At 47.2% G+C, this 27,759-nt stretch overlaps 1 protein-coding gene across 3 annotated transcripts; it reads right to left on the bottom strand.

Annotated features, from left to right (window-relative positions):
* Window positions 1-27,591, bottom strand: GTPBP4 (GTP binding protein 4). 3 transcript variants are annotated; one of them, XM_011991555.1, is made up of 17 exons: window positions 27,095-27,591; window positions 23,680-23,850; window positions 20,868-20,971; window positions 20,651-20,787; window positions 19,558-19,658; window positions 17,830-17,922; window positions 16,060-16,251; window positions 15,915-15,980; window positions 10,684-10,773; window positions 9,455-9,565; window positions 7,599-7,676; window positions 7,111-7,162; window positions 6,257-6,357; window positions 4,793-4,990; window positions 2,945-3,010; window positions 1,614-1,757; window positions 1-608 (listed from the first exon to the last, which is right to left on the bottom strand). In XM_011991555.1, the coding sequence occupies exons 1-17, from the start codon at window positions 27,140-27,142 to the stop codon at window positions 456-458; spliced, it is 1,905 nt and encodes a 634-aa protein (XP_011846945.1). In that variant the 5' UTR covers window positions 27,143-27,591; the 3' UTR covers window positions 1-455. The 3 variants fall into 3 exon arrangements, with proteins under 3 accessions (XP_011846945.1, XP_011846946.1, XP_011846947.1); XM_011991556.1 differs by having other exon boundaries at window positions 26,675-27,163; XM_011991557.1 differs by lacking the exon at window positions 20,868-20,971 and having other exon boundaries at window positions 27,095-27,160.
* Window positions 27,592-27,759: the final 168 nt, after the last annotated feature.

Raw genomic sequence — 27,759 nt, 5'->3', positions numbered from 1 at the left:
TACTTTCTTCTGGAAGTTTATTTTGGATAAAATAATTGAAGACAGATTACAATGAGACACTGTACAATAAGAGTAGAAAATAATTTAGGAGGGTATTTTAAGCACGGATTCCGACACATTCATAAACATGTTTGCTCCCAAACTCTTACAAAAGAAAATAAGGTTTTTCTCCATCAAGAACAACCCAGTTACACCAGTAAATCTTACCAGTTCTGAAAATCTGAAGCGACTGATACTCCATTAAATGTAGAAATATTGTCTACTCAAAATATTTGTAATATTATGCAGTGACAAAAATTTCCCACATCTATTAACCATAGTTTTCAGCAAAGCAACAAGTGCTTTACTTATTTTGTCTTTTTCAGTTTATACAGAACTCCAATTTCATGAAACCACACTGTGCCAAGCCAGGAAATAAAGAGCAACAGTCTAGCCAAGCCACAATCAAACGGATACTATCTCCTGTCCTTTTTGCCAGCTTTCCTCTTCCCAGAGAGCAAGTGCTTAGGCTTCATGTCGAACACGTGTCTGTCTGCCTCCCCTTTCTTCCCCAACCGGTTCATCTTCTTCTGGGCATTCTTCATCATAGTCTTGGCTTTCTTCACCATCTAAAAGGAGGAGGAAAAATGAAGTATGTTCATGGCTTGAAACCAATTTACCATTCTGAATTTGAACTACTGGGTAACAATCCGTTTTAATGGCTCCAGTCTGTTCAGTGAAGAGACCCTGTAACATCTCTTTTCTCTTAAGCCCAGCACAGTATCTGCAGGAACTCAATGAATATTTTTGTATAAAGACTGGATGAAAATCATACCTAGGACAAGCTTTACACCCAGGACTAGCTACATTTTAGACCTAGAAGGTTTTAACTCCCTCTTATACAACCTAAGGACTCAGGCCCGTGAACCTGTTTTGCTCAGGTCTGATTGACAAGTGGTAACACCAATATTAACAGCCAGGTTTCAAGATGGCAGCGGCACAGAAGAGTGAAGCTCAGGCTTCTATGAAGGAGACGGCAGTTTACACACAGACTTTCTCCTGCATCTCCATTGCCACAATGCTGAAACTAAAAGTTGTTGTGTTTAATAAAAGGACATTTCACCAAGAGAGACTGTACATCCAAAGTGTCTTTGCCAAAAGACATTACCAATGAACTAAATGTGACTCCAGCTCTCCACCTGGGGGGAACAATCCTGCAACCTAAAGATGAGCAGGATCACCCGCCAATCGACCCAGGACTTCCCTCTGGCTGTTCCTCCCACGGGGGGCTTCCTGGGACTTGAGGTCTCCTGGTGCTCAGCAGTGGCCACTTCCTGGCCCTCTTCAGACAGCGGGGCCTGAGCCCAGACTGCGGTGCTGTCCGACCACGCTCTGGCCACCCTCCGCAAAAGGAAAGTGCCACGGAGGGGTCCATCCAGGGCAGCTGTCCAGGGGCGTCCACTTGTACCCTGGCCCATGCTCCCCTCTAAAGGATGCCACAAAACCAGGGCCGGCAGTGCACACGACCCCTGCCATAGCTCCTGCAAACGGCAACTGCTGGTGTTTGCCCTGAACCCTGTGCAATACACAACAGAGGCTGTCATTTTATCACATTGCACAACACAGAGACTGACCTTGACATCCCTAAGACCAGAAACGTCACGTGGAGTTCGAGAGCAGCTCCGACTCCGGGCCACAGAGGACGGGGGAGCAGAGTCTTCCCGCTTTCTTTTCCTGGTGACGCTCCGGGATCTTCTTGCCTGGACTGCGTAGTGGGCCTGCAAAGCAGGGAAAGCAACGCTGAGCGCTCAGGACCCCGGCCCCGCTCCCGGGCTCAGCGCTCGGGACCCCGGCCCCGCTCCCGGGCTCAGCAACAGGCATGAGGTCACTCCAGCAAGAGGGGAGGAGAGGAGTGTTTGAACCATTACCACATGGGCTAAAGATCTTGAAAATACATATTTTCATATTAGTGACACCATTTCAAGTTCACATTAGTAACAATTTCACATTAATTGTTGGTCAAATATTCTTATCCGCTTAACAGAAGCTGCTTTAGGTAACAAAGCTGATTTTAACTCCACTTACAGAAACTTAGAACTCTCATTTAAAAGTGATTATTAGAGTATAGCATCACAATTTGTATTTCAGACATAAACAATGCTCTGTCCCTCATCGTCCCGTTTTGGGGGTTACTGATATGAACACAAAGGGACAACCATCAGACAGAAACCGTCAGACAGAAGCTGCAGACTGCACATCTAGAGGACAGGGTCTGCAGCCACACCCTGGGCACGTCACCGCGCGGCCTGGTGCTGCTGTGGACACACCCTGGATACGCACAGAGCTGCCTCCTGCGGGCTGTGAAGCTTTTTATTTTTTTTTTGAGATAGTCTTGCTCTGTCGCCCAGGCTGGAGTGCAGCCTCAATCCACCACTTCAGCCCAGACCCAGGGTCAGGGAATCCTCAACCCAGCCCCAGGGCCAGAAAATCTCAAAAGACGAAAACTGGAAGCTCTCATTTCTTTTGCTGTCATTTCCCACGGCTTTCCAAAACCCTGGTTTGTTTTCTTCCTTTCCTTCCCTTTTTCCTTCCTTCTTTTCTTTTCTCTTTTTCTGAGATGGAGTCTCACTCTGTCACCCAGCCTGGAGTAGAGTGGCGTGATCTCAGCTCACTGAAACCTCTGCTTTCCGGGTTCAAGCGATTCTCCTGCCTCAGCCTCCTGAGTAGCTGGGACTACCAGCATGCACCACCACGCCCGGCTAATTTTTTGTACTTTTTTTCAGTACAGACTATGTTTCACCATGTTGACTAGGCTGGTCTCGAACCCCTGACCTCATGATCTTCCAGCGCGCCTTGGCCTCCCAAAGTGCCTGGATTACAGGCGTGAGCCGCCGCATCCGGCCGGTTTTCTTTATTAAAAAGGTGTATCCAGCCACATCAACACACGAACCGCCCCCACACTCACGTCGTCTTTATCATCCATGTCAACACCAAGACTGCGCATCTCCTTCTCCAAAGCTGTCCTCTGAACCTGAAAAGGAAAAAAAGAAATATCTGCTTTAAATTAGTTTGATGAAATGCTGAAAAAAACTTAAAGACAATATATATGTATATATATTTTGCAACAATTATACTTATTTTAGAAGTTGCAATTTTTACTGGGCCTTGCTTTCATGTTTTTGGATAGCTCAATTAAATCCCACGGAAACTAACATTTACGGAGCAATTGCCGTGGGAAGCATCAGGTGTCCTCTACGTCTGTCTGCTCTTCACCACCACACGGGGGGGAATGTCCCCTACGTCTGTCCGCTCTTCACCACCACACGGGGGAGAGTGTCCTCTCTACGTCTGTTCACTCTTCACCACCACACGGGGGAGAGTGTCCCCTCTACGTCTGTCCGCTCTTCACCACCACACGGGGGGAAGTGTCCTCTACGTCTGTCTGCTCTTCACCACCACACGGGGGGAGTGTCCTCTACGTCTGTCCGCTCTTCACCACCACACGGGGGGGAAGTGTCCCCTCTACGTCTGTCTGCTCTTCTTCACCACACGGGGGGAGTGTCCTCTACGTCTGTCCGCTCTTCACCACCACACGGGGGGGACGTCTGTCCGCTCTTCACCACCACACGGGGGGGAGTGTCCCCTCTACGTCTGTCCACTCTTCACCACCACACGGGGGGGAGTGTCCTCTACGTCTGTCCGCTCTTCACCACCACACGGGGGAGAGTGTCCTCTACGTCTGTCTGCTCTTCACCACCACACGGGGGAGAGTCCCCTCTACATCTGTCCGCTCTTCACCACCACACGGGGGGGAGTGACCGTCTCCATCGGAGGTGAGACACTAAAGCTGAGGTTAGCGAGGCGGCCTAAGGCAAAGGCAGTGCGCCAACCTCTCTCCTCCCAGAGATGGCTGAGCCCCTCCCGGAGAAGTAAAAAAATGTCCAAGTCCGCCATAACCAGTCACTTGCCACCATATGAAAACTGTGTGTTCAAACAGGAAGACCCACTGAGAGGCATCCTGAATGTCAAGTGACTTCTCTGGTGACATGTTAACCGCCCTGCATGTGGGCTTTCTTTTCCCCCCATCCCACCCTGCCACAGAGCCAATAAATTGCCTTTTGTAGACTGGGTCAGGTTTCTGTAAATTGCTAAAGAGTCCAGATTTAATGCAGAAATTAAACAACAAGAAAACCAGCCGGGCGTGGTGGCTCATGCCTGTAATCTCAGCACTTTGGGAGGCCAAGGCAGGCAGATCACTTGAGGTCAGGAGTTCGAGACCAGCCTGGCTAACATAGTGAAACTCATCTCTACTAAAAAGACAAAAGTCAGCCGGGCGTAGTGGCAGGTGCCTGTAGTCCCAGCTCCTCAGAAGGTTGAGGCAGGAGAATCGCGTGAACCCGGGAGGTGGAGGCTGCAGTGAGGAGAGATTGTGCCATTGCCCTCCAGCCTGGGCAACAGAGCAAGACTCCATCCCCACCCCCGCAAAAAAGAGAGAGAGAGAAAAGGACAGGAAAATGTTAACTGAGAGCCTTAAATGTCTGTGAATCTTAAGTTACAGTTTTAATCTGTACAACTGCAAAAAGACTGGATCTAGAATAGTGCCAAACTCGAAGCTGAAAATCACCAAGAAAGGACACAGTAAAGAATACGAAAGATCAGGACGTGAGCAATCTTGCAAATCCATAAACCAATAAAACAAGAATGTGCAATCTTATGGCCATGAATGGGTGGAAAGTTGTTATTCAGCAATGATCACACAGGAATCCAATCTGCAAAAACGAGATCACACCTCTTTGGAAAGACACAAACTTGCCTTCTTAGCAGTTCGCGGCATCCTGGGTCCCTGGGTATTCTTTTCTTTGGACTCCAGAATTTTCAACTTCTTTTTCTCTCTAATCTGATTCGCCAGCTGTCGGATTTCCAGCATCTCCTCATCTTCACTCTCAGATTCACTGTCATACTCTCCAGCAGCTGTTCTCAGCTCTTCTTCTTTTTCTAATTCTTCCAATTTCTTTAAAAATACAGTTGTAATTAAACAAAATTAACAGTGAGAAAACCCCTAAGTCAGTGAGTGTGGCAGTGTGTATATATGAGCTATGTTTCCCTGCCTCGAAAGACAGAGCGATTGCCCTGGTCCGGTCCCACCTGGGCCCGGCCTACGTGCCATTTACCTCACAGGGAGGGTTCTGTGAAGAAAATGGAGACCACGTGAACGCCAGCTGCCAGCAAGTCAGGAACCGCTGTGCACCGTTTCCCTTTTGTAAAACAATTAAATTCCAAGGCTAAAAATGTGCAGAGACTGCCTCCTTCACTTCCAATGCTTGCAGCAGACACACAAAAGGAACTCAGTCCTGAGAAACTGAATTCGTGCCACATCCCATGTATCCGTTCTAATGTCACCCCAAATACAACATCACTGGATACAAATAAGACAAAAATGAAAACTAAAATACATGCATGTTTATCACACCCTAATGAAGCAACCTAGTCAGGAGCCCAACAGGCAGACGTGCCTGCGTGAGACTCTGGCCAGGAGTGCAGAGGGTGAGGCTGGGGGGCCAGGCCTCGTGGAAGCGGATGGCATGGGCACAGCTGTGTCGGAGGAGGGGAGTCTCAAGGCTTCTCACGCCCGGCAGCGCGGACTGCAGAGGGGAAGAGGCTGAGAAGGCAGGCGGCCACTGCAGGGACAGTGAGGGCATGGGCTGGACGGGGGCCCCAGCAGTGGCAAGAGCAGATGCCCTGAGGCCACTCCTCCAGCACCAATGAAATTGAGATGCTGCCCCCAGAATCTGCTATCCCAGAGTCTGCTATGGAGGCACAGGAAGCACAGAGACCATGAGACTGAAAATGCGAACTCAATTATGGAGGGCCTGTGGGAACCAAGGAGTAGAAACGTGGGACATGCAGAGGGCAAGTATTATATAAAGCATGTTTCACACAGCTCAACTGAGAAGGCAGGATAACAATTAATGGAGGACACGGTTTAAGTATGTTTTCGTTTTTTAAAAGGATGAGTAAAACTTGTGGACATTTATATGCTAAGAAAAAGCATGTAGGGAGGGGATTGAGGCAGGAAAAAGATATGACAGAGGAGAGCTCAAAGGGAATAGGGCCCAGCAGAGCAGAGCCCATCCCTGCCAGAGTCTCGGGGTGGGGAGGAGGTGCAGGGGGCAGAGTCAGGATCGAGGGGACAGGCCCAGAAGCTGTGCTGCTATCTTCCAGCAGTAATATCATGACAAAAAGGAAAACAATCCACAATTTAAAAAGTGACACAAACCTTCATGATGGCTGGATCAATATAATCAGCTATATTATGGCCTTCCCAGATTTCTGGTATCTTATCATGCTTTTCAGACGAATTCATTAAATCCCAGTACTCTAAAGTTAAAAAAACGGTGGTTACATTTACAGCAGTTTTTAATATCTTCAAGTACTACGTGCGTAAAATGAGTTGTGACTGACGGCAAGTCAGCGACTCCACCGCAGAAGAGAGCACGACATGCAATTCCACTGCAGCAGCACCAACAGCATCAGCCTCACTCAACACCCACACGCAGAGAAAGCTACAAAAACCACCCCACCGCCCCAAAACAACAGGAAACAACTCCCACATCACCCTCACTCAACACCCACACACGGAGAAAGCTGCAAAAGTCACCCCACTGTCCCAAAACAACAGGAAACAACAGAAGAACTCCCACTGAGTGCTATCAGTATGCAACTTTTTTTTTTGAGACAGTCTCTCGCTCTGTCATCCAGGCTGGAGGGCAGTGGTGCAATTTCTGCTCACTACAGCCTCGACCTCCCAGGGTCAAGTGATCCTCCCATCTCAGCCTCCCGTGTAGCTGGGACTACAGGCACATGTCACCACACTCGGCTAATCTTTGTATTTTTTGTAGAGACAGGGTTCTGCCATGTTGCCTAGGTTGGTCTCAAACTCCTGGGCACAAGCAATCCAGTGTTGTGATTGTAGGCGTGAGCCACCACACCTGGCCCTCAGGATGCAACTTTTAATCTTGAAATTGACAAATAGGCTGAGACGCTTTTACTCATTAAAGTCTTTCCCCCCTTTTCTGAAATACTTCACGTTCAACTGGCATTTTATAATAATGATCCCACTCTGGCCCTTACTCTGAAGATCCAAAATATAATCATCTCCCATTTCCAGCTCAAGATCTCGTTCCTGCAATGGAAAGAGAAATTATCATCAGCTTCCTTTTGCCGTTCAGATCCAGAAATGCTCTGCCCCTTGTCACTTGAAACAATCTTTTCTCCAATTCCCTCAGTATCAGTGGGGTTCACCTTCCATTTCTGGTAGGAAGGCTGCTTCTTATTTCAGTGCCTGTGGGGCCCGCCTTTGGGTTGTGGTAGGAAGGCTGTTTCTGGCGGTCTGTGGACTGTCCATCCTACTCATGCATTGTATTCATGGCCATCTTCCCTCAAGCCAAAGAGCTCCATGAGAGGGGCTTCTGCAGGGGGACTCACTGCTGTGTCCGCAGCCTGATGGGGCTGGTGCCTGGGCAGCCACGCCTCCTGTTCGATGCCCCAGGCCCCCGCGACATGCACACACAGCCTGCCTCCCCCAATGAGAACACCGGGCAAGAGCTCTGGCAGCATACCCTCTTCTTCTTGGGCTCCTCAATTTCCATCCTCTTCCTGCGAGCCACCACTCCGTCAGGGATGAAAGGAGGCCTCTCCTGAGAAGACACCACAAAAAGTATTTATGTGAAATGCCTGCTGAATGAGAAACTTACAAAGCCGAAAAAGTAGAAACAAATGCCCTATGTGTAAGGGGTACGGAAAACCATACCCAGACCAGTTAAAACCAACAGATTATTTTAGGGGCAAGCAGAGGGTTTCGGGGTCACTTTGCGCAGAGACCAGGAGGACTCCACACAGTGATTCCAAAGTTTATCCAGGAAAAACAGAAATCATGATTATCGTGAAAAATTACGGAAGAAGAAAGTGGTAAGAAATAACACTGGATCAACAAATGAAAGAAATTTAGACATAAACTCAAGTGCATATAACAATTCAATGGAAAGACAAAATTTCCAATACTCAGGTCAGAAATGCCGACCACTTGGAACGGAGTGCAACCTCCACCCTCACAACAGAACCAACTCAAGACATGGTGAAGACTATCTAAAAAAGCTAATTTTTAATGCAAGGATAAAAGATAAATTTTTTTTTTTTTTTTTTTAGACAGAGTTTCACTCGTCTCCCAGGCTAGAGTGCAATGGAGTGATCTCGGCTCACTGCAACCTCCGCCTCCCAGGTTCAAGCAATTCTCCCGCCTCAGCCTCCTGAGTAGCTAGAATTACAGGTGCATGCCTGACTAATTTTTGTATTTTTAGCAGAGATGGGGTTTCACCATGATGGCCAGGCTGGTCTCGAACTCTTGACCTCAGGTGATCCACCTGCGTCGGCCTCCCAGAGTGCTGGGATTACAGACGTAAGCCACTGCACCCAGCAAGAAAATATACTTTTAAAATGACTTTGGAATGAATGGTAAGCCTTTCTATGTACAATGCAAACCCAAAGAGCCAGAAATAAAATATTAATATATTTTACTAGTTTAAAAATGTACAGCATATTTGAGGTTAAAAAGGCAAGTGACAAAAAGAGAAAAAAAAATTTACAGTGTATCTAACAAGAATCCAACCTTTGTAATATAAAAACAACCAATCAATGAGAAAAACAGAAACAGCCTAAAGAACTCTGAGAAGGCCAATAAGCAGACAGACAAGCTCAACCGCACCCATCATTACAGAAACACACAACAATAAAACCATCTTTACACCACAAGACTGACAGAGTGAGCGCCCGACCACGTCAAGGACACAAACAGAGGGAAGGACACAGCCTCCGGTGTCAGTGGAGCACACACCAGGAAGGCGTCTGTGGGACAGGAATGCTGTCCACACCACACTGTGAAGTGTGGACACATTTGCAGTAAAACATGAAGACACAGCGTAACGACGTGTGCCCATCCACAATGGACAAAACAATGAAAATTTATTTTATTTTACTTTTTTATAGAGACAGGGTCCCATTACGTTGCCCAGGCTGGTCTCGAACTCCTGGGCTTCAGTGATCCTCCCACCTTGGCCTCCCAAAGTGCTGGGATTACAGGCGTGAGCCACCTCCCCGGCCAAAAAAATGAAGAATTAAAGAATGAAACAGATTTCCATCTGTGTTTAAAGAACTTTTTAAAAATTAATCTTCTATGTCAGACACATTTCTGGAAGGATAAACGACGACCGTGTCATGCAGTGAGAAACGGGCGCCATGTGGCGCTTTGCACTTTCTTCACCTTCTTGATCCTTCACTGTACGCAAGGAGGTGAAACTGAGGCCCACCCACGATATCCACCTGCGAGTGTGTGAAGCTGGATCTGAGGCTTCTGGAAAAGGCACATGGACGGCACCTGCTGACAGCGCAGAGCCCATGGCAGTCCCAGGAGCCGCCTTACCTTATCGTCCCTCCTGGTTGGGACAGCCAGGTGCAGTCTATTCAGCACCTCATTCACTTTATTTCCCTTCATTTTGGTTTCCACTCGATGAGCCAAAAGCCTGTCGCAAGCCTAATAACGTAAAAAAGAAGGCACAGTCACAAACACATCCTCCAGCAGCCTCCGGCTGCAGATTCCAGGAGAAGCCACAGATCAGAGCCACTGAGACTTTTCCCTCAAGGTAACTAACATGTAGGGGCCACACCCTCTGAGGCCCAGGCGGAAGTGGCCCTGAGGGAAGATGCATCTTCAGTGCCTGGGCCTCACTCCCACCACAGTGACCCCGTGCACAGGCGCAGGGCGCCCTCCCACTGCCCTTCACAAACTGGAGGCAATGTTGCCCCTCAGGACTCTAACCCGAGCAACAAATCCCTGGGTGCCACCATGGCATCAGGAGCGCCTTCTTTTTAAATCCCTGGGTGCAACCACGGCATCAGGAGCGCCTTCTTTTTTTTTGAGACAGAGTCTCGCTCTGTTGCCCAGGCTGGAGTGCAGTGGTGCGATCTCGGCTCACCGCAACCTCTGCCTCCCAGGTTCAAGTTGTTCTCCTGCCTCAGCCTCCCGAGTAGCTGAGATTACAGGCATGCGCCACCACGCCCGGCTGATTTTGTATTTTTAGGAGAGACGGGGTTTCACCATGCTGGCCAGGCTGGTCTCGAACTCCCGACCTCGGGTGATCCGCCCGCCTCGGCCTCCCAAAGTGCTGGGATTACAGGCGTGAGCCACTGCACCCGGCCAGGAGTGTCCCTTTCTTTGAGATAAAAACAACATGAAGTAGAAAGTAATTAGGACAGCACGTGAAATCCAGCAGCGGACTGCCTCCTGCAAAAGCTGTTCTGCTTTTTAGACTTTTCTCCCTTCTACTTCTGAACAGGTTCCATAAAAATAATTTTCACTGTACTTGCTACTGGAATATTAGAAGGCCAGAGACAACAGCTGCTTTAGGGTAAAGTTGTTTGGGGTGACAACAGCAAAGCATCCCCTCAAACCCCACTGTCCACCGGGCGCAGGGAAAGTGGGTCTTAGAGGGGTCTGTCTTCACGCCTCGCTCTCGCACGCCACCCGCCTCGCTACTGCGAGGGCTCCACGTGTAATAATGTCTAGAAAGAAAACTATTTTCTCCCCATGACTGACTTGAATCAAACAAGAGACAGTAAAAGGATTGATACCTGACTTAAGGCAGCACTGACCTCTGTTTTAACTTTAATAACACCTTCCTCAGTCAGGGTGCTGGTCTCTATTACAGGGAATCCTTCAGTCTGCAAATCTGTAAATATTTTCTGGGAATACAAAGAAAAAATGAGAGATGTATTATTTATTTCCAGTTCCCTATGGAACAAACTGTACAGTTCTGCAAATGGAGGTTGCAAATGTGAACTGTTCAACATCTGTGGCTGTTTCAAAGTCTTAAAAAACAGACATATCCTAAAAACAGTTATTTTCTTCATATTCTTCTATGATCAAGAAAATGCAAATGACATCAACAAGATGGCCGACTCGTAGCCCCTCACATCTGTCCCTTACAACAAAGGCAATCAGAATAACGAACAACTACGTGGTAATAACTGAGGGGGAGCTCCAGAGGGCATCACAGGAGTGACAGGCACACCCTGGTGAGTAGAAAAACGATGAAATACAGCCCAAAGAAAACACTGGGGGCCAGGCGCGGTGGCTCACGCCTGTAATCCCAGCCTTTGGGAGGCCAAGGCAGGCGGATCATGAGGTCAGGAGATAGACACCGTCCTGGCTAACAGGGTGAAATCCCGTCTCTACTAAAAATATAAAAAATTAGCCAGGCGTGGTGGTGGGCGCCTGTAGTCCCAGCTACTCGGGAGGTTGAGGCAGGAGAATGGCGTGAACCCGAGAGGCAGAGCTTGCAGTGAGCCGAGATCGAGCCACTGCACTCCAGCCTGGGCCACACAGTGAGACTCCATCTTAAAACAAACCAACCAACCAACCAAACAAAAAAAACGCTGGGCTGCCAGCAATCCCCCTACAGCTGGGATGCAACGGGTCCCAGGAGGAGGTTCTCCCTACAGCGAGGGGTAAGCAAGAGGATGGCAGCAGCTCCCACCACCACTCTGGACACCCACAGCCCTCACCACTGGAGTCCCCTGGCGTCCTCGCAGCTGAGCTCCCACACAGAAGGAGCTGACACTGGGCCCCGTCTGTTGGGCCCATGGGGTGGCTATACTCCATCATCTTGGGACTGGAACTACGGCTGCAGTACGTCTTGCTCAGGGGAAAGTGGCCACAGCTCCCCTTCATCCCTGAGGCTAAACTGCCTCCAAACTACCCAAACCTGGTGGCCCAACATCCCCAAGCCAGCTGCGAGCAGCTGCTACACCCTTCCCAGCAGGGCTTGGTGGAGGCGGAGCCCCTTCCCAGCAGGGCTTGGTGGAGGTGGAGCCCCTCTCCCGGCCCTTGCCCCAGCACCCAACGGTACCCTGCCTCCTGGTAAATAGCACTGTGGCCTCTCCGGGCACCCTTGTCTCCCTGCTGCCTGAGCTGAAGCAGTGCGCTGCCTCCTGGGAAATGCCCAGAATGGTCACATATCCCAGCACCTACACTGAAGAGATACCTTGTATCCCAAGGAAACAGTGCCTGGGCCACCCAGAAGAGTCACAACCCTCAGGCCCAAGCTGATCAGCCATGCACCATGGGGAGGAGCTGACATTGTACTCCACGTCCCAGGGAAACAGGGCAGGGGCTGAGCAGAGGCACCTGCCCCACCAGGCAAACAGCTCCAGCACCTGCTCCCTGGAGCTGGACTAACCCTACAGTCCGAGCTGCAGAGTCACCACTTTCCAGGAAATGGAGTCACTGCTGTCCTCCTCCCTGTCCTCCAGAGCCCAAATGACAGCTGGACTGGTCCATTCTGGGGTCCTTGCTGCCACCTCGCTCAGCATCACAGGGTCTGGGATACTGCCGGGCCCCACCATCCCAGGGTCCAGAGTTACCACTACACAGTGCCTCATCCCCTCAAGCTGACACTAAGCCCTCCCTACTGGCTCAGGTTTCTGAAGTGCAGCTCTACCCTGCTTCCCAGGCTCAAACCTCCAGAGTACTTCTTCCTTGGAGTCAGGCCAGGACTGTGCCCTGACACCATGGGTGGAGTCACAGCTACAACCTGGCCCTGTGGGCCTAAGCTGCTAGGAGTGCTTCAGGATCACAGATCCACCACAGAGAGCAAACCTGCACCCCAAGGCCAGATACCATGATAGGCACACAAGACCCTAAGGCTAGGACCCCAGTCCCACAGCTACTCTGAGTACCTGTAGCTGGAACCCAGCACCATAGCAGCTGCTTGTAGACCATCTCAGACCTGACACCCAGAGAGATCCCTTCGGATAAGTCCCCTATTGTGGGAAAAACAAGAATAGCAGGACCCCAAAAGCCCTTGACACCAAGGACATTAAAAACGTACACCACTGCTGGCACAAACTTTCAGAGCTGAGGCCACTGAGCCACTCAGTTATTGCCAACATTTCATGGAGGTGAGGAAGCTGCACAGAAACAGTATCACTGCTCCTATCCAGAAAGTCACGGTTCCCTTCCCAAATGGCACCTTAAACCCCAAGTGAGGTGAAAGTCTTTCTCCATGAAAGCCAATCTAGAAGAAAGTATACAAGAGGCCATTGTTCTACCAGATACAGAGACGTCAATGAAGGGACACAAGAAACATGAAAAAGCAAGCAAATAAGAAATCATGAAAGGAATATTAACTCTCTAGGAACAGACTCTAATGAAAAGGAAATCATGAGTTGCCAGAAAGAGAACTCAAAATAATTTTTTTTGAAGGAAACTCAATAAGAAACAAGAAAATACAGATAGACAATTCAACAAAATCAGGAAAACAATTTCATGATATGAACAAGAAATTAAATTGAGACAGAAATTATAAAAAAGAGCCAAAGAGAAATCCTATAGCTGAAGAATTCAATGGATGAGAGAATACAATAGACAGTTTTAACAGCAAACTGGATGAAGCAGAAGAAAAATCTCTGTCATTTGAAACTACCTAGTCAGAGAAAAAAAAAGCAGTAAGAATGAAAAAGAATGAAAGAAGCCTACAAGATTTACAGGAAAACATTAAGAGAATACATGTTGGTATTATGGGAGTTCAAGAAGGAGAAGGGAAAAGGCTTAATAACCTATGTAATGAGATAGCTGAAAACTTTCCAAGACTGGGGAGAGGTACGGATATCTAAAACCAGGAAGTTCAAAGATTCCCAAATAGAGTCAGCCCAGAAAGGTCTTCCCCAAGCCACATTATAGTCAAACTGTCAAATGTCAAATACAAAGGAAATTCTAAAAACAGCTAGAGAAAAGCTTCAAGTCACATATAAGAAAATCCCCATTAGACTAACAGCGGATTTCCTTGCAGAAACCTTGCACGCCAGGAGAGAATGGGGTGATATATATTCAGTGTGTTGGAAAAAAAAAAAGAAGACTGCCAGCCAACTATACTACATCCAGCAAAGCTATCCTTCAGAAATAAGGGAGAAACAAATTCTTTCCGAGAAAAGCAAAAACTGAGAGAATTCATCACTAGTAGACCAGCCTTACAAGAAATACTTAAGAAAGTCCTACATCTGGAAGTGAAGACGATAATCACTATCATGAAAGCATGAAAAAGTATCCAAGAATTCACTTAACCTGTAAAGACACACATAGACTGAAAACAAGGAGATACAAAAAGATATTCTATACAGATGGAAACCAAAAGCAAGTAGGAGTAGCTACACTCCTATCAGATAAAGCAGATTTTAGGTCAAAAACAGTAAAAAGAGACAAGAAGATCATTATATAATAATAAAGGGGCCAATAATACTTGGGGACATCAACATCAGGCTCTCAACATTAGACAGATCCTAGGCAAAAAAGAATCAACAAATACTGGATTTAAAGTGCACTGTAGGCCACGCGCCATGGCTCACACCTGCAATCCCAACACTTTGGGAGGCCAAGGCGGGCGGATCACTTAAGGTCAGAAGTTTGAGACCAGTCTGGCCAACATGGTGAAATCCTGTCTGTACTAAAAATACAAGAAATTAGCTGGGTGTGGTGGCACGTGCCTGTAATCCCAGCTACTTGGGAGGCTGAGGCAGGAGAATCACTTGAACCTGGGAGGCAGAGGCTGCAGTGAGCCGAGATCGTGCCACTGCACTCCAGCCTGGGCGACATAGGAAGACTCCGTCTCAAAGAACAAAAAAAAGTGCACTGTAGACCAAACATCTACTGAACATGTCATCCAACCGCTGCATGATACACATTCTTCTCCTCAGTCCATGGAACGTTCTCCAGGATAGACCATATGTTAGGCCAAAAAACAAATCTCATCAATTTTTAAAAATTAAAATCATGTCAAGTATCTTTTCAGACCACAATGGAATAAAACTAGAAATCAATACCCAGAGAAACTTTCAAAGCTGTAAAAAAAGAAACCCATGGGAATTATAAACATGTCCCAGAATGACCAATGGGTCAATGAGGAAATTCAGGAAGAAATTAAGAAGGTGATGCTGACATGGCTGGTCCAGGACCACAATTTGAAAGCCACTCTACCAATGCATGCTTCTAAAAGCATTTATCACGAAGGACGCCTATTAAAAAGGGTTGTAGGACCAGGCGCAGTGGCTCACGCCTGTAATCCCAGCACTTTGGGAGGCCAAGGCGGGTGGATCACGAGGTCCGGAGATCAAGACCATCCTGGCTAACACGGTGAAACCCCGTCTCTACTAAAAATACAAAAAATTAGCCGGGCGTGGTGGCGGGCGCCTGTAGTCCCAGCTACTCAGGAGGCTGAGGCAGGAGAACCTGGGAGGCGGAGCTTGCAGTGAGCCAAGATCACGCCACTGCACTTCAGCCTAGGCGACAGAGCCAGACTCCGTCTCAAAAAAAATAAAAAATAAAAAAAATAAGGGTAGTAGGATTCAATTAGTTTGAAAAATTATGTCCAACAATACTGCCTGCCTCTTGGAGAAAGCTAGCAGGCACGTCTCACTCATAGATCCAGAAAGCCCCAAATTCCAAGATCCTCCTTCTCCTTCACTCAATCATTCGTTTCCAAACTCATTTAATCACAGAACCTGTTTTATGAATTAACACCTGTGAGTACCCTTCCCCAACAGTTCTCTCCTAAGTAATCACATTTTCCAAAAGTTCAGCCCATCAAATACAGATAGTTCTACACACTCAAGAACAAAGTAGGAATCCAGAAACCTATGTTTTAGTTTTAGTTTGCCAATAACTACGTTTTTATTATGTCATTTCACTAAACCACTGAGGATATTATCTCAACTATAAAATACAATTGTGGACTAGTATTGCTAAAATTCCTTCATCTAAACTTTGGTTGTCTGAGATGAGAATTCAGAATTGGTAAGTAAGAAATATTCAAAATGTTAACGTGATTTACCTGATCATCTTCAGAAAGTTCAGCTATTCTCTTCACATCACATTTGTTGGCTACAACTATGAGAGGCTAAGCAAGGAAGAAAAATAACGAAATCATTATTCTCATACTGCAGGATATGAAGCAAAACATGAGTGACCACACACACCTTGTTGATGAAGAGAGGTCTGATGTTCTGGAAGAGCTCTAGCTGCTCCCTCAGCCCATGCCCACACTGCTCAGACAAATCCATCACGTACAGGACCGCAGCACGGAGGTGGGCCAGGGCAGTGATGGCCTGCATCTCGATGGTGTTCCTATCCTCCAGAGGCTGGTCCAGGATCCCAGGAGTGTCTACAACCTAACACAGCCAGACCTTGTCACTGAAAGCACACTCACCCACAAGCTTCTTGTCCAGCACATCCCAGAAGTCACTCACACATGCCCAACCAGACCTAATAATCTTACAGGAGAATCGTGTTAAAAAAAAAAAGTAGGGCCAGATGCAGTGGCTCACGCCTGTAATCCCAGCACTTTGGGAGGCCAAGGCGGGTAGATCATGAGGTCAGGAGATCGAGACCATCCTGACTAACACGGTGAAACCCCGTCTCTACTAAAAATACAAAAAACTTAGCTGGGCGTGGTGGCGGGCGCCTGTAGTCCCAGCTACTTGGGAGCCTGAGGCAGGAGAATGGCGTGAACGTGGGAGGTGGAGCTTGCAGTGAGCTGAGATAGTGCCACTGCACTCCAGCCTGGGCGAAAGAGTGAGACTCCGTCACAAAAAAAAGTAGGTCTCCTAAACACCATAAAATAAAGCAGTGAGAAAAAAGTACATATTATTTATTTAAACATCAAAAAAGGGAGGAGGAACCCTGTAGAGCTCAATGAAATGCTAGCCATGACACTGAGAGAAATGACTCCTCTTTTTACCAGTGACATCACAAAACACAAAAACTGGGATAACTGAGAACCCTCCCACGTCTTAGGAATTACTTTCTTCACAATTTATAAAACTATAGTGTGAAAACATTGCTTCATGCTTTTTATTTATTTATTTATTTCTGAGACAGTTTCACTCTTGTCGCCCAGGCTGGAGTGCAATGGCACAATCTCGGCTCACTGCAACCTCTGCCTTCCAGGTTCAAGTGATTCTCCTTCCTCAGCTTCCTGAGTAGCTGGGACTACAGGCGTGTGCCACCACGCCCAGCTAATTTTTGTATTTTTAGTAGAGACGGGGTTTCGCCATGTTGGCCAGGCCGATCTTGAAATTCTGACCTCAGGTTATCCACCTGCCTTGGCCTCCCAAAGTGTTGGGATTACAGGCGTGAACCACCGTGCCCAGCCTGCTTCATGCTTTTAAACTGTATATATGCCATTTCTGATAACAGAGTTAGAAATGACACAAAGAGAATTTCATTTTATGTTAACAAAATGCAGAAATCCACACTAGCAGCTGGCTGCCTCCCCTGAATTATATCAGAGACATGTGACCTGTTCTTATGCATCCCCAGAGCTCAGACGAGTCTTTCTTATGATGATGAAATTTCAAGTTCTTGATTACCCTAGATAAACCAATATATTTTTTCTGTTTAAAGACAAGACTCTCACCAGGTGCATGACTCACACCTGTAATCCTAGCACTTTGGAAGGCCAAGGTGGGCAGATCACCTTAAGTCAGGAGTTCAAGACTGGCCTGGCCAACATGGTGAAACCCCCTCTGTACTAAAAAAAAACACAAAAATTAGCCCGTCGTGGTGGTGCGCACCTGTAATCAATCCCTGCTACTTGAGAGGCTGAGGCGGGAGAATCACTTGAACCTCGGAGGCAAAGGTGGCAGTGGGCCAAGATCATGCCACTGCACTCCAGCCTGGGTAACAAGAGTGATACTCCATCTCAAAATAAATAAATAAATAAATAAAAATAAAGACAAGACTCTTACCTGCCAACGTAGATACTTATAATCCATGTGCCCAACAAACAGAGATTTGGTAGTGAACGCGTAGGGCTGGACATCCACGTCTGCTCTCGTCACCTGAAACAACAGTGAGAACTTTCAGAATCACCTCATTTCCTCTGTGTATACAGGGCATCTGTGTGTTTTAACAAGACTAATTTTGGGTAGGAAAAAACCATAGAAGAAACCTCACACAATAAAACTGCATCAAAACAGGAGCCTGGTACCTCTTCCTTCACACCACCAGGCCAAGGACTGGGGCACGAGGACAGCGTGAGGGCTGGCATCTGGAGGACAGCCACCAGCTCTCCTCACCCTCCCACGTCCTGCCCCACCGCCTGCAACGCCCTCAGAGCTCTTTATGATGACAGGAATGTTCCGTCTGCACTGTCCAAACGGGGCCACCAGTCACGCACTGCTAACGAGCCTTCAATATGTGGCTCATGTGACTGAGGAGTTGAAATTTTCATTTTGCTGAATTAAACTGCAATTTAAAAAGCCACCTGGTCCAGCAGCCACCAAATCGGCCCCAGAGCACTGGCTCACTGTGGCAGGTTCAGAGCTGACAAGCATGTGAAACATCAGCAAGGACCCTGCTGAGCTTTGCTGGTCACCACGTCACAGCAACCTATAGACAAAACAAAACTTACAAATCGATTTTAAAGCAAAAGTGATCTTAAGGAGGGTGGAGTCGTTCATGCCTGTAATCCCAGCACTTCAGGAGGCTGAGGCAGGAGGATGGCTTGAGCATGGGAGTTTGAGATCAGCCTGGGGAACACAGTGAGACTCCGTCTCCACAAAAAATAAAAAAACTAAACAGGTGTGATGGCGTGCACCTGTGGTCCCAGCTACTTGGGTGGCTGAGGTGAGAGGATTGTTTGGGCCCAGGAGGTTGAGGCTGCAGCGAGCCAAGTCTGCACCACTGCACTTCAGCCTGGGAGACAGAGCAAGACCCTGTCTCAAAAAGCAGAAGAAAAAGTTTCAACAAAAAGAAAGAATTTTTAAAATTAAAAATTAAGTGATCTTGGCACCAAGTAAGTCATAAATTTTCTGGGCACATGAGCTGCTGCTGGTTGTAAATTCACATTTCAAATGTTGCTTTGCCTCTTCCTGGGTCCCTCAAACTCAGCCAAATTTTCCTGAAGAACCAAATGACCGAGTCTCTTAAATGTTACGCTCAAATCCTAGTCAGTGAGCTCAACCAGGGAAAGAGCGACTCGGCACCGTCCCTCTACTGGACCACGTATGATTTCATGTGAAAGCTGACACAGCAACCAAGGTAACAGATCACCTAGAAGCAGCTGCAGACGGGAAGACCTCAGCTGGGCGAGTGTCACCTGCCACCAGAGCCCCCCTGGCATAGCCATTCCAGGACAGGCCAACACCACCCAAGAAAACCTCTCCAGTTGTCAACAAAAATGCACTGACATGTCTCAAATTCCTTAGAAATCACAGGACACACACAAGAACAAAAAGTAATGGCTTCTGTAATAGTAATATAAATGTAGACACAGACGAAGTCAATCCTCTCCAAAAGGAACTCAGGTGTGCTCAGGCACTGGGGCCTCCTGCAGACCAGGGCAGTGTTTACTCAAGGACCAACTCGGAGGCCAAAATTATTACCAAGGCCATCCTGAACCCCACGCAGTCAGAATACAGTAACGCTGACCTAAAATGGTAGATTATTTGCTTTACGATAAAAAACAGACCAACCTTATTGATGAAACTGGACTTCCCAACATTTGGGTACCCACACAAAAGCAGAGTCCTGGTATTTGGATCAATGGTTGGCAAACGGGATAAATGCTGACGCACTATGAAAATATGAAAAGTTCAAATTGAAAAACTAAGAAACTCAAAGTGTAAGATTTGCTTTCAATTTTCTTTTCAACTTAGTTACAGTCCAGGCCTGTGGTGATATTAATCTTACTCCAACTTTTGTAATGCAAAAGTGATGGAGAAAATAGTTGCAGAGAGTAACTGTATATATATAGTATATTCAATAGTTATTTCCCAAGTTTGGCTCTAGTAAGAATCATATTCCTCAGCCCTTCTAAGCCCATGTTTTAACTCATTAGGTGAAAAGTGGGGCCAACAGCATCTCTGGAAGTGTCCAGATGATTCTCATGAGCAAGATGACATTAGGGAAACAGTGTACTTTGAAGCCTGCATGCCATGCCGTTCTGGCTACACATGGGTTACTGCCATTCTGCCACCTCATCTGTAACACACATGGCTCCAGGGTGGCATCCCTTGGGCCATCACGAAGACCACACAGATCTGTAGGAAAGCACCTGCAAAGCGTCCACGTATCATAAATTTTGTTTAAAATTATTTGCAAGATGCAGGAGGGATAAGAAAACCAAATGAGTCAAAATAATTTGTCATGTAAGAATACACACAAATAAATAGGCAAGTAATTGTTTCAATAGAATCCTACTATGTTAATTCAGAAAGTCCTATTAAATAAAAGTATTTTTAAAAATAAAAAAGTCAATAATAAACTATAAGCGATCTTATTTTTTATACTTTTCAGTACTTTCTCATGATTTTTTGTCTATGCCTTACCTATTAAATATGAAATACATAAATTTTCTTACCAGTGCTGTTGATTTGTAAGTATTATACGTGCTACCACTTTTTCAGTAAAAACCAGCCTATTACTGTTTCTCATAGGTAAAGCTAGGAAAAATAACTGACCCGGTCATCTCCAAAATACAACAAAAACAGACATCTCAAGTCCTCAACAAGGACGCGTCCTCTCAGCAGGACACTAATGCGGTTCCTGCAGATGTGTGACAAGCACCTTGCTCCAAATACTCCAAACTCTGCTTCTGCCTCTTGATCACAGTGCACATCCGTCCCAGGGCCGCGCGCTTCAGCTGTTTGCAGCGGTAGAGAGAGTCGCCGTACTTCATCAGTCGCACGTAATCTTTAGCAACACTGTAAAAAATGAAAAGCACTAGTTTTTTTTTCCCCACTTTTGATAACTTAAAAGACACTACAGTAAAAAAGTACCTTACCTGTCCACTAAATTTTTGGCAATATTTATTTGCCCCAGAGCCAACTTGTAATGATCCTTGTCGTAGAGAATATTCATCAAATCAGCATAGAACGGATGAATATCCTGTAACAAACAAAAAAAGCACACCATGGTCACTTTGGGCCGGCAGTTTCTCATCCCTAGAAGTACCACTTGAAGAACAATTTCTTTCCCTCTCCCTTCAAGCCCACAGTGTCTCCTCCTCAGTTCCCTCTCCTGGCCAGGGGCCCTGTCTATTTAGTCCTCTGAGAAAAAAAGCATCAGAAGGGATGCGGGCGCCAATGGTCACGGCTCGCACCCACCTCGCTCCAGCGCAGTGCTGGAGCTGTAGGACCCAGCAATGGCCAGCCCCCGGCCCTGCATGTGCCCTTCCTGCTGCTCAGGAACTCAGCGCCAGAAATTCTTTCCTCCACCAGACTATTCCCATCAGCCTAAAAACTTGCTGTTATTTCCCAATCTTTAGGAAAAAAAATTTAAAACTCCCGTGGCCCCCAAATCCTTCCTATTCCTTCTCTTTGTTCCCAGGAGGTCCTGTGTCTCTCCTCTTCTCTCCTCCCTCTCTTGAACCCACTCTCACCAGAATTCTGTGTCCACCACTCCTTCTAAACAGCCTACAAGCTCACCAAGGACCTCCCAACGACCAATTCTCAGTTTTTAAAATCTCACAGACCTCTTGAAGCACTGGGGGCTGGCCACGCATCCTGCCTGCAGCATTCTCCTCACAACTTCCAGGTAAAGAGTCTGCCCCCTCTAAGTCCTGTGCTGGCTCGTGCTCACAGCTCTACCCGAAACATTCATGCTCCCCACAGCACCCTTCTTCCTACATTCTCTTCCAAGATCTCGCCAGTGCATATAAACTCAACCCTTGACTACCACCTCCAATTCCATGTCCCAGTGTTCACCTCCCCACCCCGCCCCACCTCCTGGGTCTCCTGCACCTGCTGCTTCTCTGACTACAGGCCTGACTCTCTCTCCCCGCACAGATACTCCCTACTCCCTTCCATGGCTTCACTGCATTCATCTGACACGCTGTTTACTGTCTTTTCTCCACCAGAATGAGATCATGAACCTTTACCACTTCTGGATTCCTAGTGCTCAGAACAGTACCTGACAGACAATAAGCACTCAGTGAATGACGACTTAGTGTCTAACCCTCCACTAACCCTCCACTCTGAAGCTGTTCTCAGATAACCAGTCCTGGCTTTGAAAGAAGTAATAGAATGTTAATACATTTGAACTCTCCTACCTCTGATGGCTATAACACTGAGGATGAAAAAGATAAAACTTCTTAAAAAGAACCACAAAAATCTGATACTAAGTAGATCAAAATATGTTGTTTGCTAAAATCAAGTGTTTCCTAATATCAAATCAGTTAAGAATAATCTCATTCTTGGCCAGGCGCAGCGTGGCTCATGCCTGTAATCCCAAAACTTTGGGAGGCCGAGGCAGGCGGATCACCTGAGGTCAGGAATTCGAGACCAGCCTGGCCAACATGGAGAAACCCCGTCTCTACTAAAAAAACCCAAAAAAATTAGCCGGGCGTAGTGACACATGCCTGTAATCCCAGCTACTAGGGAGGCTGAGGCGGTAGAATTGCTCAAACCTGGGAGGTGGAGGTTGCAGTGAGCTGAGATCATGCCATTGTACTCCAGCCTGGGCAACAGAGCAAGACTTCGTCACAAAAAAAAAAAAAAAAAAAAAAAAATCGAAACATATTCTTAATCACTTTCTTCACCCCCAGGTACTCTCTAGTACCTGACCTTTCCCAAGAAACCATTCACTCATTCAACAAACATCTACTGAGCAACTGTGTCAAATCCTAGACAGATACAACCTAAGTGTCTGTCCTCTAGCAAGAATTTTTGCATTTTATTTTAAGTACTTCTGTATTTTAAAAATAAGCCATTATTGGCTGGGTGTGGTGGCTCACGCCTTTGGGAGGCCAAGGCAGGTAGATCACTTGAGGTCAGGAGTTCAAGACCACCCTGGCCAACATGGTGAAACCCCGTCTCTACTAAAAATACAAAAATTAGCAAGGCGTGGTGGTATGCGCCTGTAATCCCAGCTACGCAGGAGACTGAGGCACAAGAATTGCTTGAATTCAGGAGGCAGAGGCTGCAGCGGGCTGAGATCACGCCACTGTACTCCATCCTGGGTGATAGAGTGAGACTCAGCCTCAAAAAAAAAAAAAAAAAGAAATAAAGAAACAGGCAAAACAGGCAAACTGCAATGTGCAGCAGTGAAAGGAGCTCAAGGTTTCTGGCTTCATTCAAAAGTCACAGCTCCCACATGATCTCTTCTTGCCAAAGAAGAAAACAGTCAGTGCTGAACTGTCATCAGCAGATGAAGCAACAAGATCACAAACAGTGGTGGAGTTTACACCACTCACCCAAGCTGAGCCCAGAGGAATAAAACACTTGGAAAGAGGGTGCAGGAGATGAAGCCGAGACAACCAGTGAGCTGTCAGCTTCTGCATTCATAACCCACAGCTATCATTACCACTCGGGTTGGCACCTGCAAGCCCAGGGGTTACACAGAAAGCCTGAGAAGAGAGCTTCGGGCCTCCTTAGACGGGGTTTAGTTGGAGGAAAGAATACTAGGGAATCAAAAAACCCATATTCTGTCCCACTTTTATTAATTCAACAAATTAGTTATTTGCCACTAACTTATTGAGTAATCTAAGTAATTTACTTTGCTTCCTTTTCTGTCAAATGAGTACACCAAACTGGTTAAACACTGATTCTCTGAAGGCTCATATTTACATAACCACAGAAGTCCCCCAAGTCACTTACATCCAATTTAGGGAAATCTGTTAGAATTTGTGAAAGTCTATCATGGTAATTCTGTTGAGTAAATTTGACTTTTCTCATGTAAAAATGTCTAATGCGATGAATTTGGTAATGTTTATGAATAACAGTTGGAGTCTTTCGTTGAGTCTTCGACAACGTCAGGTCAATAAAGTCCTGCAATTAAAGAAAATAAAACATAATTACATCAAAAGTGTCTACTTTTGATCCACTTATTTGAAACCTTCTTAAAACAGTAATTACAGTACTACATATTTTAAATTACAAAAATTTACTCTAACTAAACATTTTATGTACAACCTTGTTCATCTTCAAACACACGGCTGCTAAGATAAATTTTACACCACACTTTCTTGATGCTATCTTAATTTCCAAACACCTAAGAACCTTTGAAACTTAAGTAATCAGAGAACTCAAATCATAAATTAGAAAAAATAGTTGAGAAAAAGAAACAATCCTCCCATTTCTTTATGTGTATCTTTGACTTTGAAAGTACATAAAATAACAGGTAAAACTAAAATCCACTTCATAATTTCCTAAGAGCATGGAAGGGAACTACTTGAGGAGATGAAGGATTTTTGCATGAGTTGCCCAGTGCAGAGAGTCAGCACTTCTCTTTAATAAGGATCCAATTCCCAGGATTCCTCAATCCAGTGTATCTAGTCACACAAAATTACTTGGATCTTTTTTCTTGAACACTTTGATTAATTCAACAATTTGATTAACTCAATATTATTTCAAACAAAGGTTGTTAGGGATACTTGGGTGCTGAAGATAATGAACAAGATACTGTCCCTTCCTTCACGGAATTCAGGGTCCAGTGACAGAAGTAAACACATAGGCACAACACAGTCTGCCAAGTATTATCCTTCTCCCCTCTGGGTCTGCAAGTGAGACAAGTAAACAGGTGGTCACAACAGTCTTCCAAGTACTATGAGGGGCACACACGGTCTTCCCTCTGGGCCTACAGAAGATCTTCCCTACATTTTTCTGCACCTAATGGCGTTCACACATCCTGAAGGGGGACCAGTTCAAAGGTTACCTACTTCATAAGATTGCCCCTGACTCTCCAACTTACCACAGCTAACCGCACTCTTCTCTCCCAATCCATGTGGGTCCTCCATGATAACAATGTTTCATTTCTAGTATGGTCATTCATGATGCCACTTACCCTTTTTTATTTTGTTTTGTTTTGTTTTGTTTTGTTTGAGACAGAGTCTTGCTCTGTCGCCCAGGCCGAAGTGCAGTGGCAGCACAATCTCCGCTCACTGCAAGCTCCGCCTCCTGTATTCACGCCATTTTCCTGCCTCAGCCTCCCCAGCAGCTGGGACTACAGGTGCCTGCCACCACGCTCAGCTAATTTTTTTGTATTTTTAGTAGAGACGGGGTTTCACCATGTTAGCCAAGATGGTCTCGATCTCAGGACCTTGTGCTCTGCCCGCCTCAGCCTCCCAAAGTGCTGGGATTACAGGCATGAGCCACCGCGCCGGCCTCGACTTACCCCTCTTGACAACGACTTCCAAAGAGGCAGGTATTTTATCTAATGCATTTTTGTAACACAGTACCCAATGCATAGGACAGGCACTCACTTAACAGCTTCTAGAATGAACTGAATACCACACACTTTCCTGATGTGATTTTTTTTTTTAACTTCCAATCACCAAACAATTACCATCACCCATTTTTTAGGTAAGTAAACTCATCTGTTCTCTAAAAATACAAATCTCATTCCACAAAAGATGGATGGTGTACTAACATATCCTAAAGTTCTCCACATAAGTCAATAACATGAAAAAAGTTCATGTAATCCAAAGAGCAAATTCCTTCAACAAACTTGAGAGATGGCTGACCAAAAATACAAAGAAGACATGACTCCTGCACTCGAAAATACTACAATCTGGCCGGGCGCGGTAGCTCATGCCTGTAATCCCAACACTTTGGGAGGCTGAGGCAAGTGGATCACTTGAGATCAGGAGTTCAAGACCAGCCTGGCCAACATGGTGAAACTCCATCCTACTGAAAATACAAAAATTAGCCAGGCCTGGTGGCCTGCACCTGTAATCCCAGCTACTCAGGAGGCTGAGGCAGGAGAATCACTTGAATCTGGGAGGCGGAGGCTGCAGTGAGATGAGATCCACCACTGCACTCCAACCTGGGCAACAGAGCGAGACTGCATCTCAAAAAGAAAGAAAGAAAGAAAATACTACAATCTATCAAGAGATGTGTCAGAACAATTGTCAGGAAGAAATGAGAAATGGAGAGAAGTGGGGAAACAATTATTGCTATGAAGGTAAAATACGAGACTCCCACAAAGTTTTCCAAGGCAAGCTCATTCCGTTGTTAAGACGTGAAGAAAAGGAGACACTGATGAGAGGAAAACAGTCACTCTGCAGGGACTTCAGTAACTCCCTCTCGTGCAGCAGTCCCTGAGAGGCTCGAGTTGCCCGTCAATGTCTCTGTAATTGCGACCCAAGTCGAATGTTCACTACATAAAAACATGACTTCTTAAAAGTCGTAATACCAGGGCCGGGTGTGGTGGCTCACGCCAGTAATCCCAGCACTTTGGGAGGATCTCCCTGGGAGACCTGGGATCAGGAGTTCGAGGCCAGCTTGGCCAACGTGGTGAAACCCCGTCTCTACTAATAACACAAAAATTAGCCGTGCGTGGTGGCGCACGCCTGTAATCCCTGTTACTCGGGAGGCTGAGGCAGGAGAATCGCTTGAACCCGGGAGGTGGAGGTTGCAGTGAGCCTTGATCGCGCTCCAGCCTGGGAAACAAAAGCGGAAAACTCTGTCTCGGGGAAAAAAAAAAATATCCTAACACTTAACACTTGTTGACTCATTCTTGCCACACTAACCAACGCTGTAAAAATTTAGTCTGGGCCTACTATGGTCTAAAAAAGAACAGGGGTTCCCAAATCTAACAGTGAAAGAGAATGACTTAAAAATTAAGAAATGTTAAATCACGATAGCAACGAACCGAGGATTCCTGAGAGGGGAGGGGGCTACGCCAAACCCAGAATCTGAAGGCTCATCACGGACCACGGAGTGCTTCCTCCCTCACATGTTGGGGTCCCCTCCACTCGCCCACCTCGTCACCCGGAGCCCCTCCAGGGAACCCTACTCTGGGTGGACTCCGATCTCTGGGGGCCCTCAGTCTCTGGGTGGGTCCCGGTCTCAGGTGGACCCGGGTCTCTGGGGGATCCGATCTCTGGTGGACCCCGGATTCTGCTGGGGGAGGGGAAATGATCTCGAGTACGCGTCCGGCAGGTCGGGCCCGGGAGCGGGTGGTGGGCGAGCGGAAGGCGACCGCTCTCCCACGGCTACAGGCCCGGACCCTCCCCTGAGACCCCGCTAATGAGAAGGCGAAAGTAGCAGTGGCCCTCCCGGAGCCACCTACCTTGGCGGACGGCACCACCGTAATTTTCTTGAAGTTGTAGTGCGCCATGCCGGCTGCCGTATGCACGCGGGTACTGGGCACTCCCGGAACTTCCGCCGTCGGGAGCAGGAGGGACTTCCGCCGTCGGGCGCTTGCTGTACGTCACTTCCGGGAGCCCAACGTGTCTTGAGTGCTCTATGGCGCTTTCGGCGTCGCACAGCGCACCCGCCCGGCCTGGAGGTCCGCCGCGGAGAGTGTGTGAGGGCCCCAGGAGCGAGGGCGCGGGGGAGAGGACGCCTGGGTTTTAGGGGGCGCGCGGAGACTAAATTCATGCTGGGTAAAGCAAAGGCTTCCGACAGACTGCCCTGCGGGTTTCTGGAGCGGGTTCAGGCCCCCAGCCACCCGCCCTGGACCAGGGTTCGAGGGGGGTCTTGGGATTTGGGGGATGCGGGGCTTAGGAGTCCGGAGGGTCGAGGGTATCCGGGAGTCTGGGCGTCCCGGGTCGCGGCGAGCCCCGCCGAGGAGGAGGGAGCCGCGCGTGCGGGGCGTGCCCGGGCTCTGGGTGTAGAGCGGGTGACGCCCCCCACCCTGATCCCGGGCGGTGGTGAGGAGGCCCTCGCGGCTCCCCTGCAGCCCGCCTTTCTCGTGCTTGTTAAATCCCAAAACGGGCGGAGAAGGGAAATCCT

This window comes from Mandrillus leucophaeus, unplaced genomic scaffold, assembly GCF_000951045.1.
Source record: "Mandrillus leucophaeus isolate KB7577 unplaced genomic scaffold, Mleu.le_1.0 Scaffold399, whole genome shotgun sequence".
NCBI classification, from domain to species: Eukaryota; Metazoa; Chordata; class Mammalia; order Primates; family Cercopithecidae; genus Mandrillus; species Mandrillus leucophaeus.
Note: the sequence above shows the minus strand (reverse complement) of the source record. Positions and strands in the feature narration are given on the sequence as shown.